We start from the raw sequence: 17,215 nt of genomic DNA, 5'->3' as shown, positions 1-17,215 counted from the left end.
TATGAGAGAATGTCTTTATAAGCTTAATCAAAATGGCAATTAAAAACTGCTAAATACAACATGTAAAGACACATGTAACAAAGTATATGGTGCAGACAGATGCGGTGTGTGTGTGTGTGTGTGTGTGTGTGTGTGTGTGTGTGTGTGTGTGTGTAGAGATGTTCTTGGTGCGTTATGTTAAGCATTAGATCCACTGTTGTGCCAAAAGTTATTGGAGGTTCATTCTGTCCAGGACAAACAATCCATACACGATCCCCAGATAATTGCTCCAATCATGCTAATCATCTCAGCAGCCTGTGCGCTAGAATGACTTTGTAATTACACTTTATAATCAAAAACGCACTTTAAGGTCAAGGCTGGGGAATTTACGAGTACCTAAAATTAAGTTTCAAAAACAATTTCAAAGCCGCAGCACCATAAGAGGTTAAGCCAAACGAGCTTCACAACGTGTGGGTGGAGCAGACAATCTGTCAACATGTAGCAAATACTTAATCAGCCTGAACGATGCTGGATGGAGGAACACGACCCAGCTGAGCGTGTGGTAACGGAAAAGGACAACTACAGCCAGAAGAATATGAATTTTTGAAGAAAGTTTGCATTTCTTCATTTAGAATCATGAAGATCCACTGAAATGAAAAGTCACTTCAGATATGTGAAATGATTCAGCATAGGCAGACTCTGCAGGGCGATGTGAACCCAAGGACTGCAACCAGTGACTAAACAAAAAGGCCAGAGATGTGTCAACGCAACGGGAAATAAGACGCGTCAGCATATTTTTGCCTCGACTCAAATGAAAAAAGAGGCACCGCTTTGCATACAAACGGGCCTAATCTGTCACCATCTAAACGGGATGGACGATAAATTGCCATCCCTTTCACAATCATATATAGTAGGTCAGCAATAATGATATTTTTAAAACCTTCCTAACTGTCACGATGGTAACGAGCAGAAAAACAATATTTATATTAAAATTGAACTGGCAAAGAGTAAGGTAGTTTTTAACTGACCCGCTGATGGGGTTCAGTGTGGATTTAGTTATTTTTTATTATCTAATTATCCAAAGCTGCAGACTTTTACAATCTAGTCTTTAAACCTGCAAATAAGGTATTTTGGCCAAGGCAAAATATTATTAAATCAGCCTCTCCGAAGCATCTTTTTGAGTGAGCGGGTGTTTCTCAATGTCGAGGACGCTTGCTTGGTAGCACATGTCTTCCGAGTCACTTCCTTCAGAAGCTAGGCAAGAATCCTTCCTGGCATTCGGAAAACGAAGAGTGGAACAGACGAGCAAGTGTGCAGGACGTGTGCGTCATATGAGAGGCCCCGCCTTACATTTTCCGCCACAGATTTTGGTCCGTGCGCAAAGCATTGTGGGGATTTTAAGACCGTGGAGTCAACACATGGGCAGCCTCGAAATGTCTTGCTACGACGTACGCCAGGCTTGGTAGAATTCCAAGTATGCTGGACATTGGAACAGTCCTTCGGCAGCACTCGATGACGTAGTATGCTTGAAATAGAGTGAGTGAGATGAGCACAGACATGACAATCTACCCTGACTGAACTCCCTTGATGCTCTTCTACCTCCTGAGCCTCCCCTCTGGCCTTCCAATGAAAATAAATGATCCCTGTCCCTGTGTGGCTCTGGCTTTTTGTACAAAATGGCCTCAAGTCAGCAAGAACTTTATGTGCGTTTCAGATAAAAGGGCAGGGAAATTAAAAAGGTCCACCACAATGCTCAAATTTGGATCATTTTCCAGCAACTGAGGGCATGGGTGAAAGTGGATTGGGACACACAACCATGACTAAAAACACACTAGCCTGGCATTTAGAAAGCATATTTATAATGTTCTAATAACGTCTTCATTTCAGAGCAGACAGCGGCAGTGTAGCTGATGTGGCACACCACATGATTGTCTGCCTTACATCAAAGTAAACACATTTAAGGAATATTAAGGTGCACTCAGTAGAGCACAGGTCTGTCTGTATGAAAGGAATACTGTTGTAATGTTCGATTGAATGAATACAAGCCACAATTTGTCCTGTGTTGTGTAACCTGAGGTCAACGTTCAAGCAACACTGACGTCTTTACCAGTTCCATCTTGTCCACAATTTTTGCGTTAATGTTGACGTCAGGTTACACAACACTGACATCTTTACCAGTTCTATCTTGTAGTAGATCAGCAAAGGAGCAGCTAGATGTTCCGTGCCCAGAGCATTTTTCATTTGATATATTTGAGTGTATTCCTGGTCCATTTTAACAACAACGATGGATATGACTGTCATTCATAATTGTACACTAAATCTGACGGCGCAAAGAAAGACCAACGTCAGATAATAAGAAAATGAAGATATGTCTAATACATAAAATAATGATAAAAGCCAAAAGTTTGTGGCGAGACGAGATGAAATGTACTTTGTAATTTTTTTAAATACTGAATATGTATTATTTAGCATCAACATAGCATTTGCACACATTGTGAACAAATTAGTTAGTTATTGCACCTGTGACACAGCTTCATAATCTGTTGTGTGATGTGTACGTTTAAAACTAGTAACTAAAAAACAGTTTGATCATTTACGGCCAGTTATAACAAGCCAGCAGTCAATGAAGGTATTAACAGTCAATCAAATATGTTTTTCAAAAATGTTGAATCTTCGAAACTAAGAGATGTCCTTGAGAGCAGTCAGAAATGTGGACAAAAACTATAAAGGCTGATGAGTCCAGCAGTATTCAAGGTTAGCCGTGGATACATGCACGCACACACACACACACACACACACACTTACCACACAAGCCAACACATAATCCCCCCAGGATTATGCCTTCCGGAGATAACAAGACAAACGCAACCAACAAAACATTAATCGGATCTGGCAACAGCCCTTAAAGAAACACATCCTGTATATTCAGATACGTGTGCTTCTGTTTTAAGAATGCTCTCTACAAAATGTATGTGTGAAATTGTGAATTACTGCAGTACAATCATTCGTCTAAGAAGAGCATTGTAGTTTTAACATCTCTGCTGGCATATCATCCCAATTAACACATAAATCACATTGTGATATATCCGGTGACACCCATGAGTATAATTCCACTGTTTTATGTATTTTTAAACATAACAAGTGTCTTTCAAGTCAGATGAAGTCAGTGAGGTAAAGAAAAAAAACACCAGCGCAAAACTCAGCTCTTATTCAGTTTGATGTCAGCCGTCAAATCAACTACGCTCCAATTATTAGATGATCCTTTTAACTGATCAAATTAATGCAGGTTGGTAATGAAGTATGCTTCAAAGAATGTAAACTAATGGGCAATTTACCTTGGAGACTGCAAACGTGTAGCCGTAGTGAAGGGGTTTCAGCAGAAGGATTTAACAGCCACATGAGACATGTGAAGCATCTACATTCGCAAATGACCGTTAAACTGACTTTCAAAGCTTTCATTTATATTTCTGTACACTCTGTATTGAATTGAATTTGGTCACACTGGCTTTTACTAAAGTGTTAACACTAGAAATATTTCCAAAGACGGGGTGACTTTGACTTAGTTCATTTTGGGAGCAGCCACATGTTAGGAGAAGGCTGCATTTCTCTCAGCAGCTGAAAGGTGACTTTTAGGCTCTAGTGTGCTAAAGCAAAAAATATGAAGGTCAAGTGGATTTTTTTTTTTTTGATGCTTGGAATGATTGATGTTTATCCCATTTGTCCTTAATGGCATTGTTGACGGACTGACAAGGACCATGCGGGGAGGGAAAAGGAGAATATTACAAGCTGGACTGGACTCGAACAGGCTTTGCTGCAGTCGAGTTAGCTGGCTCACCATGACGTCTCTAAGAGGTGATTACTAAAGACAGCAGTCACACATGTTAAGTGCTTGGTACTGAACCGCTGGGTGATGAGGGATGGCATTCATTTCAAGGGCGTTTTGGGGGATAAAAGATAAACCCAATGATGCTTTACTGAGCGGAAGATTGTTCTATTGGCCGTGGAGGCAGTGAACCATTCCCTGTTGCTAGCCTGAAATCTGCACCAGGGGCAGTTTAACAGTCTATATATAGGATTAGGGTCGTTTTAAAACAGACAAGCACATTGTGAAAATAAATCCTTATTATTTTACACATCATGTAGGTCAGGTATTCCAAAAACTCTCTCTCATGTGTCCATCATCCTGCTGCTGCTCTGGATACATATAGAAAGATTTCCCCAGCAGCACAGCAAGTTAAAAATGTCTCTTAGGCCAAACTGACAGAGGCACCACTCAAAGGGCCTATAAAGAGCAACTTCTCCCTGACCACAGGGTAACCTATAATTGGGGGCGCGATATCCGCCCGTCTAAAAACACAGCTTACAATATACACATTTCAAAATAGTAAGTGGTGTGGTGGGGCAGTTCCACACTGGGCAGAGGGGGGTGGAGCTTCAAGGCTTGTGTATGCTTCACTAGCTAGCGGGCGCACACAATCTCCCGTGAAGACACGCAAGCACCATCCGCAGCCACTGAAGGACACTCGATGGCCTCTCGTTTGTGCTTTTTCCTTTGCAGAGTTAAACGAAAAAACTGTATTAAAAAAAGACGTACTGATGGAAAACATTCCTTTCTTGTTTTTGTACAATGTCAAGTGTTGAAAAATAAATACCAGACTCACTGATAACATAGCGGAGTCCCTTTTACACAGTTGCATTTTTTCAGAGGTATTTTTAAACGCACTGCCACTAACTCATATTATGAAGATTTTAATATCACAAATGTTTTTAACTGATATACCACACAGAGATGAGCAGCACAGGGCAGGTTTATGACTATTTATATTGAAATTAATAAAGCAAGTATGAACATTTGCCGTGTTATAAAGAGTGATAAAAACACTACAGGAGTAAAGAGAAAATTGTTTACCAGTAATACATATATATTTTTATGGTCCCAATTTGGTGTTACCTTGCGCCACTTTATTTTTAGCTAGCTCAATTACAGTCAACATATTTGCTAACCTGAATTCTTCATGGACACGATTGAGATTTTAATTAATTTAGATTTAATTTAAATCAGCTCAATTTATTCCACTAAATTATTGACTAAAATGTTTGGCAAATCACTTTAGATCATATTATACAGTGTAACCAGATCAGTTAAACAGGTGAAAGATCGACTGTGTGATCTACAAACTGCCTGGATACAGATGGGTGGGGACATTTGCCCCTGAACTGCCCTTAAGCAAGACACATAACCCCCAAACTGCTCCAGTGAAGATGCCGAGAGGCCAAAATATAATACTTTCTGTGTATGTGTGAGAAACTACCCTGGTTAAATAAAGATTAAAACGTAATTGCCAAGTCGTTAACGCCAATGGTGAAGCATCCATCATGTCATTTTGTTAATTACTTAATACAAAGTGACACAATTTAATGCTTCAAGTTTAGGGCCATGTATGGTAAATGTACATATTGTGCACTTTTAGAGTTAGCCCTTCTGCAGATGTCACCTGCTACACTGAGGTTAGAGGATGTATTTATCTTGCCGTCAATGCTGTGATGCAGCAATGTTTAAAATAAACATTTGTGTAAAACTGCCAAAATTAAGCTCTTAAGCTTTTAAGCAAAGCTGCGTGATAACTGCATGAATCCAATTGCGTACAAATCCATCCAAGTAAGCCTCGTTCGCCTATGGAATTGCCTTCAGGCTATCAGCTAGCCTAGCTTGCCATGAAAACTGTTTTCCTTTTTTTTTTTTCATTTCAAGATGTTGGTTGCTCCTCTCATTAGGCCCTATCCATGTCACATAAAGTCAAACAAGACACTTGTCCATTCCAGCAGAGCTCAGGAAAAAGGGGTAAAGAGCGATGATGGCGAGAGGCACTTCCATTCTACCCTTCCCCCCCTCCTGAACAGTAGCAGATGACAATAGCTTCAAAACCAGGGCACGCCAGACATCCTGACAAAGGCAGGCTCCTCCCAAGCTGCTGAGTCCCCGTTCCCAAATAAACATAGCCACAGGGAGAGAGCAAGAGCCGGGGATGTGGCGCTTGCCATGCCATGTCCAGACTAGCGGCAAAATGAGTCCTGCTGCCCAAGAGCAAAGCATTCTGCCAGCGAACCATAAAATGCATGCTGGACAAGGAAGAGCTCCTGACACACTACGAGGCTTAATCACCTTCTGCCTAATTACAACTGCAACAAATAATAAATTTTGTTATTTCCAAGTCAAATAAATCAAAAACAAAATCTATCCCTATATGAATGACATCAAAAAGGTACAATTAGTATACCATTTGTCTCTTACTCACATGTAGGCAGGCGAAAGGGGTGAGGACCTGGATGTCTTAAGAACTGGCACTGGGAATTTCCAGCTGACAGGAGAACCGCTTTTCCATTTTAACGGCATGTTGTTGTCACCAGAATGGAGCTAGAGCAATACCAACAGCAAAGACCATTTCCATGAAAAGGTTTCCAATGCAGTCTTCCATCCTACTCTGCCCACACCATTTAAGGGGGAGGGAGAGCAGCAGCAGCAGCAGCTACAGAAATACACTGGTACAGGCAGTGCAGGCTACAGTCAGGGTTGTGACTCTAGCAGCAGCACCGAGAAGCCAATAGATTGCATCCACCACGACTGCTTGCCCTGCTGCATTTACGGTTGTCTCATGGTAGGAGGGGGGAGAAGCCCAGCCTTCCCATCAGCCTTTCAGGGCTGTAAGCAGACCAGCGGCTGAGCAACAGTGCCACCTTGTTAAAGGAGATGTGATTACAGTTCTGGACGGGCTTTGAAAAGATGACGTGGAGTACAAGGAAGAAAACTATGTTTATACAATTTAATTACTTTGAACCAAATAAAGTTACCATCTTCTTAAATAAATATTCCCTCATTGAAATTAAATAAAAATCAAAATATGAAAAGTCTTAAACTATCCAATGATGCTTTTTATCCTTTGCGTTTAAAAAAAACAATGGGGGCACAGTAGAAAATAAAATGCCAAATATTTGTATTATTTTTCACCATATGTCATGACCATAACTGTATATATAAAGGTCATGACACTATAGCATTTTCAAGACCTGAAGTGACACAAATGCGAATTATCTGATATTTCTGAAAAGATACTCGCCGAAAAAAACCTAATGTGAGAACCAGAAAAGTAGAAAAAGTAATATCTCACTGAAAACAGAAGTTGTCATGCCTGACGTCAATTAGATCTGTTGGATTATTTTGCAAGAGATTGAGGAACAGCATCTGTTGAAGTTCATTTGAAGTCAAATGTAACAATATAAATGCCCCTTTGTAACCACCATCTAAGAGATACATACAATTGTACCTAAATCATCAAGGGAGCAAAGCAAATACACTCCTACTGGCAAGTACCAAATACAAAATACACGAGTCCACTGACTACAGAAGAAATGGCCCCTCAGAAACAGGGAACACTCACTATGAGGATTCTCAAGTATAAACAAAAACAGCATTGAATTGTAACTGCGGCCATCATTTGAAATGGGACAGTAAAACATTTTCTAAAAAACATTCACAATAAAGTATACATGTTGAATTTTAATTATCCAGATAATCATGAATATCCTCGCATGACCTTATTTAGAAAATGTGTCAAACAAGCCATCAAAGTAGAGTGGACAAGAGAGTCTGGAAAAATACAGGAATTATCATGCAAGAACAGAGCCAAACAATGTCCCTATATTTGTCTTCTGTGTGCTCCTTATTCATGCCGCCAAACCTTGTGATTAATGACCACCTCATTTAAGACTGTGATCATTTGTCACAAAGAAAGAAAAGGGAGGATGTGTCCTATTTGAGAAGCAATAAACTCATGTTTTTTAGCTAAATGTTAAGTAGAGAAATGACTATGTTTTAAACATATTTGATAATTGTCAGGATTACATTGTTAATCGCAATTAATTTGGGTCAGGATATTCATGACATGCAATAAGGATTTTCTTATGCCTAGTCCACGAAATTAAAATGATATTTTTCATGTTTTAGATCTATTTCAAAGTGTTGAAACTGCAAGTGGGGAAGATGGCACAGTCTAGTTATAAGGGAAAAGGCTTCATGGGAGGTTTTGAGGGGGAAGCATCCACCTGCAGCTCCATCCTCAGAACAATCTTACACCTTAAGGCTTTCCACTATTGTCCCTCCCAGCTAACACTATAAATGGCAGAATGACCTTGCCTCCACTGCAAGGGCAGCAGTCATTTGGTCTCTTCTGTCAAAGCCCGAGAGCTCCACCTGTCATCCTCAGTTATACTATTATTACTCTCCTCACAAAAACGCAACTCCCTTGGAAAGATAATATAATATCACTGCAATATTCCAAACAATCAGTGTTATGATGTTCATTTTTAAGATATGTACCCCTGTGTGTAGAAAACTTAAAATGTTTGATACAACAAAACACAGAGGGAGAACTGTTGCTTCTTTCAATCAACTCAACAGTTAATGATCATATCTGTTTTCCATAACTGCTCATCCAGTTGGTTTAGTTTCTCATCACCTCCACACGGTCACAATAATGTTAAAGGAACATCGTTTGCAAACAGATAGAAGCAAATACACAAAAAACTCTCACACAACCTACCCTTGTATAGCAACACTCGGGTCTTAATCCAAGAGGAATCAGTATATGGAATCATTTGATAGGACGTTATTAAAGAAATAAAAAGCAAGTTGATAATGTCATCTGCTCTGCTCTATTATTTACACTCAGTTTTCAAGCAGACTATGCTTCACCTGCCTGCTGTCATTGATGTCAAAAGAAACTGATCTTTTGTAACAATTACAACATAGTCGATTATTATCGCAAAGTAATTACCACAAAAACGGAGTAAAATGTGTGATTCTACAAATTAAAGAACAGAGGTTGCGCAACTGAACCGAGTTTCTGTATCTTCTCCATTTGTCTTAGTTTCTGCTGCAGCTGACTCACGGCTATACTGATATTCCTTTCCAGCAAACTCAAGAGAAGCCGGGCCAAATGTGTCGGCTGAGGACGTTTTTTAGAAGTCATAGCTTTAATCTTAACTTTGCATTATTTGATGATATCCTGTTTAAAGTTGAAGAACAAAGTGATATGTCGTTATATTCAATTTAAACTTCCACATCTGGTCAGTGACAAAACTGTTTGAGAGTACAACAGCTGGCAAATGGTGATAAATTAGCAACACCATGTCCAGGCCATTCAGGCATTGGCAAACTGCCAAAGGTGACTTAATGTACAGTAAACAAAGTAATGTCTTTTAAATCATGCGTGACACTTTAGTAAGACTCTTAGCAGTAGTTCTCAACCCTTGTCCCAGGTAATCGATGCTAGGCCTACTTCTTTTCTTTCTTACAATCTAATCACGGATTACCCGATTAACACGTCCAATTACAGGCAGAAGACATTTTCCAACCCGGACTGACAACAGCACTGATAACTCAGGTAATGTTTACAATTCAAGAACGGTCAACCATTTTAAAAATAATTTTGCCTAGTTCAAGTGAGTTAATACACATACTCAAAATTGTAAGAAAAAACCGGAATAAGAGACATTTGCACATTACCTGTCGTGTAGTCCAATGGGCATCGTCTCCCCTCTGTGCACAGGGTGCTCCATACCCTTGCCAAAACCACACCTAAAAAAATAACATGGTACCATCAACAAATATTACATTTTACACAAGAAAAACAAGCCAAATATGTTACTGGTAGTAATGGTTTGATTAGCAATAACAAGCCTTACAACTGCACTATATCAGAGTTTAATTTTGTCCGCACACATACAATGTTTTGCCTAATTAGACAAATATCAATTTCCGTAACCATGACACCTTTGTAATGCAGTAAGTCATGCATGCCAGTTTAATAAATTGTGTCTCACATCTCCAAAACAAACAGAGAACACATGTATTATTGTACTACAGATCAACAGTTAGACTTTCTTACGATTTCACACAGTTTTAAATATGTAATAACATCTACAAGCTACTTTGTCCCAACTGAGATGAACAAGTGAATAGAAAAGCCCAACATGACAGTTCAAAAGTGTCAGAAAAGGTTTAATAACAGCGTAGGACTTCAGTAAATATCAGAACTTTCCAGCATGTTAATCCTAAAAGCAAACATTTGTGTTTGACATACTTTAGCTCCCAACAGCCTGTGCTCATATTACTTCCTCAAGATAATATATTTGCAGTAATGTTCATTTTGGATGTAAAATGTCCTACATCCATTGATGAAAGGGGGCATGGGCGTTTCTTGATCCCCAACCCCAGCTGAAATGTGACAGTTGCATCATATTCCTAACGTGTTGCTTTACACAGAACTAGGCTAATTGAAGCTATAAATATCTGCCTTGTGTGTGTGTTACTTGGCAGAACAATGTCCCGGGTAATTCAGCTGACATGATGTACTAAATAAAGGGAGTACTTAGATGTTTTAAAAATAATTGCCACTGGTAAACTCTATTACTATTTGGTAAAAAGTTTCCGTAACCGCCTGGTTCCTGTTGATATGAACACGTTAAAGTGACATGTTTGTAGTGACACTGAACAGATGGAGTTGATAGTTTGCTTCTGCTAAGTGCTGTGCGCTGAGCTCAGGCATGAAGACGGTGAGGTTAGTCCTTTAAAAGCTAAGCTTGAAACATGTAGGCAGAAACTATGGAGGTAGCCGACTTCCTTGCTAGCAAATACTTTAGGCTGTTAAAAATGCTATTGTTTATTAAGCCACGCTAAACGTATACATTGTCACAAGAGACAAAGCTGTCAGACTGAAGCTGTGCTAGTTTCCTGGCCATGTTTCTTTAGCCAAGTCCTAACATCTCCAGTTGGAACAGGCTAATGCTAACTAGCCAAGCTAACCCTCAAACATGACCATTGGCTAGCTTGAAACAACGTTAGACCAAGACAAGCGACTACATAGCTGTTAAGTAAGTAGCTCTTCGTCCGATATATTTTATAGCTTCATTACTGACAGAAAACACGTAAAACACCGGGGTCTTTACATGAGTTAGTTTGGTTAGTTATTAGTTAGTGTGGTTGCTTGGTTTGCCATCATATGTCTGTGACTACCTGTCAAACTGATATTTGTTGAGCTTGATATACTACATTTGCTTTTTTAACCACCCTATGTATCTTGAATACACTCTGTAAACTTTTAAATAACATATTCCATACCTTCAACGCCGAGACAACGTTAACTAGCGTCCTTGTTTTCCTCCAAGCCCTCAAATCCACTTATACCCTGTCCTGTAGCCTCCTTCCTTGTTTTATCCAATGAAGTCATGGCTTACTAGGAGAGCCGGAGCATCCTAACTTCCCATTGGTGAAAGAGTATGGCAATCTTTTCTCATTGGCTCAAAACTTCCGTTACTAAATAAAGTGTTTCCATAGAGGAGTCGTCTTTCTGTGAGGCATTTGTACCCTGTAACAAATATTGTGTTGCTTTGTTCGACTAATTAGGGTACTATAGATAGTGTTTTCTTCGAAACACCCAGCAGTATATACAAGGATAGTGATAGGCACCCTGTTACAAGTATGAAGTGACAGCCTGAACTATCTTTATTTATTATTTTACAAATTACTGCAACAACACACACGGTGACTCCAATGAAGAGCCCCAAGTGCCCTGCTGTATGTGGTCATTTTCACAAAAGAAGTAGGACTTTTTTGAGGTTATTATCAAGGAGATAAGAGGGATTTAAATGCAGCCTGCAGTCCTTGATTAAATAAGAATTGCGGTATGTGTGTACAGTGTCTGCACCAGGCACGTGCACACATAGACATCAAAGTGGGCTTGAGCCCCTGCCCTTTTTCTTCCTCCAGAGAAAGTGCCATTTCCCCCCCCCCTTTTTAAAAATAAATAAATGAATATGTATCTACTGTTTGCGCACAGTTTTCCTTTCCAAAAATATATTGATTGAATACAAAATAAAAATGTCAGATTGGGAGATTAGACTAAAGTTCAGATGTTTTTTATTGTTGGATTGTTTTAATAACTGTTAATTGTACTAGTTTGTTATCTGCTTTTGTGCATAGTGAATAAAGAAGACCATGCATTGACTCTGTGTCAGCTGATTATTTTTGTAGAAATCGGTTGAGTATTAAACAATTGCGTGAGTGTGAGGGCATTCAAATAAATTGGTCAGTAAGTCAGAGATGTGCAACTATATTTAAGTTTTTGTTTTACATTTTTTTTTATAAATGATTATGGGAAGTGCCCTTTTTCTCACTTGAGCACCTGCCCCCCAAAATGTCTGTGCACGTCCCTGGTCTGCACTGTATACACAGATTATATTTATATATATATAGATAGATATATATATTATGGCTGTCAAACGATTACAATTTTTAATCAGATTAATCACAGCTTAAAAATTAATTAATCATGATTAATCACCATTCGAACTATGTCCAAAATATGCCATTTCTTTATGTATATTGTTGTGGGAATGGAAAGATAAATGAAAGAAGGCGGATAGATCCATTTAACATAGTATGTATGTATGTTTATTATAACATTGTTCTGTGTGTCAAAATGAAAGACAGCCCACACACCTATCAATCATCAAACCGTGGGGTCTTATTTCATTACGTGTTGATTTCTATCAACACGGGGGGTGACCGCTGTGATCAGGGGCCTCATTTATAAAGGGATATACGCTCAAAAAATAGCGTACGCCAGTTTCTACGCAATGTTTGCGATTTATAAAATACTAACTTGACGGGAAAACGTGCGGTCCTCCACGCAAACTCTAACCCATGCGTACGCACTAAGCACAAACACGGGAGAGACGAGAAACTGCGACACCGTTGGCAGAAGGAAGAATGGAGAGAAATATGTGGAAATAATACCATAAATAAAACGTTACCTCTCTATTATCATATGAATAATTCATTTTCAAACATTGATTAAAGCCAATCTTAAAATGATTAAACAAACGCCTGTTTGAGACTTCTCAGTGCACACAAAAACATAACTTGGAGAAATAAATAAATACGGATATGTTATTTAAAACCACCTCGAATATGTTGTGTTAATGTTATGAAATGTTTTCTCAAATGATGCGGTTTTGCATTTCTATAGGTTGTACGGGCATGGTTTTATATACTACCATGTTTAATCATGTTTTATGCCGTTTGCTAAGACTTGATAAGTCGCTCATAAAACACAGGAGGTATGGAAACTAAGAACACCATATGTGGTAAATTGTACAGCTAATATAACACAACACATTAGTTGTATTTCCTTTAACTGGTGGATATAGAGTTGCTGCGGGGAGGGGGGGGGGGGGTTGAGATGCACAGGCTGCAGTGGAGACGCTGCGCAAAGCTGATCGACAGCTGGGACACAAACCACCAAATACGAAAACATAATTCAGATCCAGTCGTCATGACTCCACTCCGGAGGGATTCCCCGATCATTTCTTACAGTCTCTCATCAAGGGGGGGTCTCCTGTCCCCGGTACAAACACACTGCCTGAGGAAGGCTATGTGTATTTTTTGGTCATTAACCTTTTTCAGACCACTTATTTATTTATTTTAGTGACGATCCGACCTCCATGCTGCTACTCTGGTTCAAACGGCATCCACCAAACAATATGATTTATCTCGACCTCCCCAAAATAACCAAAATCTGACACGGTGTGAGATGTATTTTTTAGCTGTTCTGTCGTCATTTCCTGCGATCTTCCTCATAAAGTCAGTCAAAATGAATGAATGAATGGGCGTTTCTTTGACTATTTATAGGCAAATATGGGCGTTACGTGAAGCCCGCAAAAGCTGCACCGCATTTCGAGTCGGTTGTGATTTATAAAGGGAAACCAGCGTAGGAAGTGCTGTACGCACTTTCCTCGCTGGTACGCAATGTTTGATGAATCGGAAAATGTCGGAACATTTCTGTACCTATTTTTTGTATTTCTACTACGTAAGCAACCTTCCCACGCAATGGCGGCGCCAGAGTATTTTTGTTGGGTAATCTATGGTAGGGCTAACACATACAGTGGTGGGGCTCAAGTCAGTATTTGTAATGTAATTACATACACGCTATATCGCACCCCTTGACAGTGAAACGCCAAGCGTGAGGCTTTTATTAGCTTTTATTAGTCTCCTTTTATCAGCTAAATTACATCGAGAGCAACAGGTGTGAGTTAAACAATACAATAGCCTATTCTGCTAATTCCACGTTGTTACAACATGCTACGCAGCGGCAGAAACAAGAAAAATTGGCATATATAATTGACACGGAGAGAGAGAGGGAGAGTGAGGGAGAGAGACAGAGACACAGGTAAACAGAGAGAGACAGACACAGCACACAACAGATAGCCAGTATCTCTATTGTCATACAAAACACTTTTTCAAATTACTATTACAAAATATATTCAAAACTCACTATTCACTCTTCAGGTGGGTCGTGTGACTCTGGCACCTGTTCGACTTGTACCTCAATGCGAGGGCGTTTAAGAACAAATCTATCCATCCGAAATATACAATTAATCCTAGAAGTTCTGCTGTCTGTCTGCAATTTACTCGGCGCGAGTTTGGGGACTTTTCACTGTGAACGTGACATATCAGTAATACATGACGCAGCAGACCCAACGTTTCGTTGCTCTGATTGGCTGTAGGTCTATTCAAATTGCATTCGGAGGCATTTTGATCTGACCGCAGCCGCGCTGATTTCCACACCTTTAGTGTATAAAACTCCCCCACTACTTAGACTATTCCTTACACCCCTCTAGCATAAGCCCGAATGGTCTCAACCATATTGCGTCAGTAACGTGCACTTGTTGTTACAGCAAGATCAGTTTGTGTGTTGTGGACACGACCGGTAGATTTTCGCAATCCGTGTTCTCAACATGCTGACTTTAACATAATTTTTCATGGTTGGGCTAAGGTAGGGCTAAGCCATTTATTGGTATGGCTGTAGCCTACCCCAGTCATACCCTGGCGCCGCCACTGTTCCCACGTGAATCCTACGCACCGCGTTATAAATGAGGCCCCAGCTGTTTTAGCGCAGTTCTCCAGTGAAGAGGGGGAGTATGGACTTCGTCGGGACTTCCTGCAACAACACCACGCCGTTATCTTGATTCTGATTGGCCAGAAGACATTATCAAAGATGTTCTATTGCGAAGACGATCACTACGTGACAAAAGTTTTCAAAACCGTTTCTGGTCTTCGGTATTTCCAGACAAGTGGCTACTGAAATCAATCTTACTAACTGCTGTCTGTGCAATTCTCGGCGCGAGTTGGCGGACTTTATTTTGCTTACTTTAACATCATTTTTCATGGTGGGGCTAAGCCATTTCTTGCGTTAAATATTTTTAACGCAATTAATTAAAATAATTAATTACCGCCGTTAACGCGATAATTTTGACAGCATTAATATATATATATTAGGGCTGTCAAGTTAACGCGTTAACGCAAAAAAAAATTAATGCCACTAATTATTTTAACGCGATTAACGCATGTGCATTTTTTTTCCTCGGCCGCCCCGTAGTTTCAGAGCGGATCGAGTTTAAAATACCATCTACAAGCTGATGCTGACAGCCCCGCTCCTGCCGCCCGCTTGTGGCAGATCACACTTCCACGCTCACCTATTGGGAGGACCAGGAGGGTGTGTGTATGTGTGGCCCGAGCGAGCGAGAGAGAGACCTTACGTGCATTGTTGTTGTTAGCATCTGGTGCTAGCTAGCTGCGCTAACGGATATGGAGCTGTTTAAATGAAAACAGAGGAGCGACATTTCGCCACAACTGCGCCGAGCACTTGACTTTATGCAGGTAGCCAGACAGTGGGACATTGTACGAACAGTCAGCACACTCAGCACGGATAGTGCGCAACATGATTGCAGCGTCCAGGCAGCTCCCGTTCGAGCATATAGCTCCAACGATCCATCACACACACACACACACACACACACACACACACACACACACACACACACACACACACACACACACACACACACACACACACACGCGCGCACACACACACACCATTTGTATTGTATTATTGTATGAGAGAGGTTCCAGGTTGAATTGAGGCGAATATTTGTAATGTTCAGAGGTTGTTGTGTTTAATATTCATGAGAATATTTGTCATTGTTCAAATGATAATAAACATTAGCATAAAGCATATTTGTCCACTCATATGTTGATAAGAGTATCAAAAACTTGAAAAATATTCCTCTAAGGTACATTTAGAACAGATAAAAAATGTGCGATTAATTTGCGATTAATCGCGATTAACTATGGACAATCATGCGATTAATCGCGATTAAATATTTTAATCGACTGACAGCCCTAATGTGACGATAAAAAATGCAATCTTATGATGCAAAACACATTCAGAGTTTGGGGTTTATTTCGTTTTTGGTTTTTGCCATGCATATTTATTCGCTTGATAATAAAAATGCACACAGTCTACAATATTACCAAAACAAATTAATGCAATTCATTAAAATGCAATGAGGCTTTTTCATTAATGACACCGCCACCTTTTTACCACTCCAATAATTAATTAGGAACAAATCAGTATTAATCAACATGGTTTGCAACAAAGAGCGCTTTGGAACAAACGTCAAGTACAATTGCAATTGTAATTTATCTGTACTGTTGGCTGCTCAGCAGTTCTTAGTGATTGCCGACTCAATAGGACCCACAGCTGCTAATTTATGTGCATGTTTTACCAAACAATTTACAGCTTATTAGTGGGCTGACTGTTAAAGAAGCTGATAAACAGTACCATGTAATAACATTTTCTAGTAATATCAACATTTATAAATATAAATACATTTCCCACACATATTGCAGAATCAATTTAATCTGTATCATTTTCAAATAAATGCAATGTTTTGATTCTCACTGTGATAGTGTACCAGGGGCTATATAATATTATAAGCAGTAAAGCTTTGCAGTGTTGGTGTTATACGTTTTTATTTGCATGGAGAGCGACAGTAGCTCAGTCCATAGGGACCAAGTCCCTAAGGGTTCAAGTACGAAAACAGACCATTTACAGAGGGACTGGTACCCAGCAATATTCTACTCTGCTTCCAGTCTATAGTAGCTGCCCGCATCCTTATACGAGGATGAGTTAAATGCAGACCCTCAATTTAACTGTGGTTTGTACATATGTGACGATAAAAAATGGATTCAATTTGAATCGTCTATTTCTATTTTTTCCAAGAAATGGATCATGTATAGTGAAGTAGGCTGTGTTTGAACTGTGAAATAAATATGTAT

At 39.6% G+C, this 17,215-nt stretch overlaps 1 protein-coding gene across 3 annotated transcripts in view; it reads right to left on the bottom strand.

Annotated features, from left to right (window-relative positions):
• klhl13 (kelch-like family member 13) overlaps nt 1–11,238 on the bottom strand; it is a 34,863-nt gene extending 23,625 nt beyond the window's left edge. The window contains exons 1-2 of one of the 3 annotated variants that reach the window (XM_034200754.1): nt 11,156–11,238; nt 9,542–9,613 (exon numbers count right to left, since the gene is read on the bottom strand). In XM_034200754.1, coding sequence (XP_034056645.1) covers nt 9,542–9,594 — 53 coding nt within the window. In that variant the 5' untranslated portion in view covers nt 9,595–9,613; nt 11,156–11,238. Of the gene's footprint in view, nt 1–6,275; nt 6,606–9,541; nt 9,614–11,155 lie in introns of those variants that run through there. The other 2 variants (XM_034200748.1, XM_034200739.1) reach the window with 2 other exon arrangements.
• Nucleotides 11,239–17,215: the final 5,977 nt, after the last annotated feature.

The sequence above is a fragment of the Gymnodraco acuticeps genome, unplaced genomic scaffold (assembly GCF_902827175.1).
Source record: "Gymnodraco acuticeps unplaced genomic scaffold, fGymAcu1.1, whole genome shotgun sequence".
Lineage (NCBI taxonomy): Eukaryota > Metazoa > Chordata > Actinopteri > Perciformes > Bathydraconidae > Gymnodraco > Gymnodraco acuticeps.
Note: the sequence above shows the minus strand (reverse complement) of the source record. Positions and strands in the feature narration are given on the sequence as shown.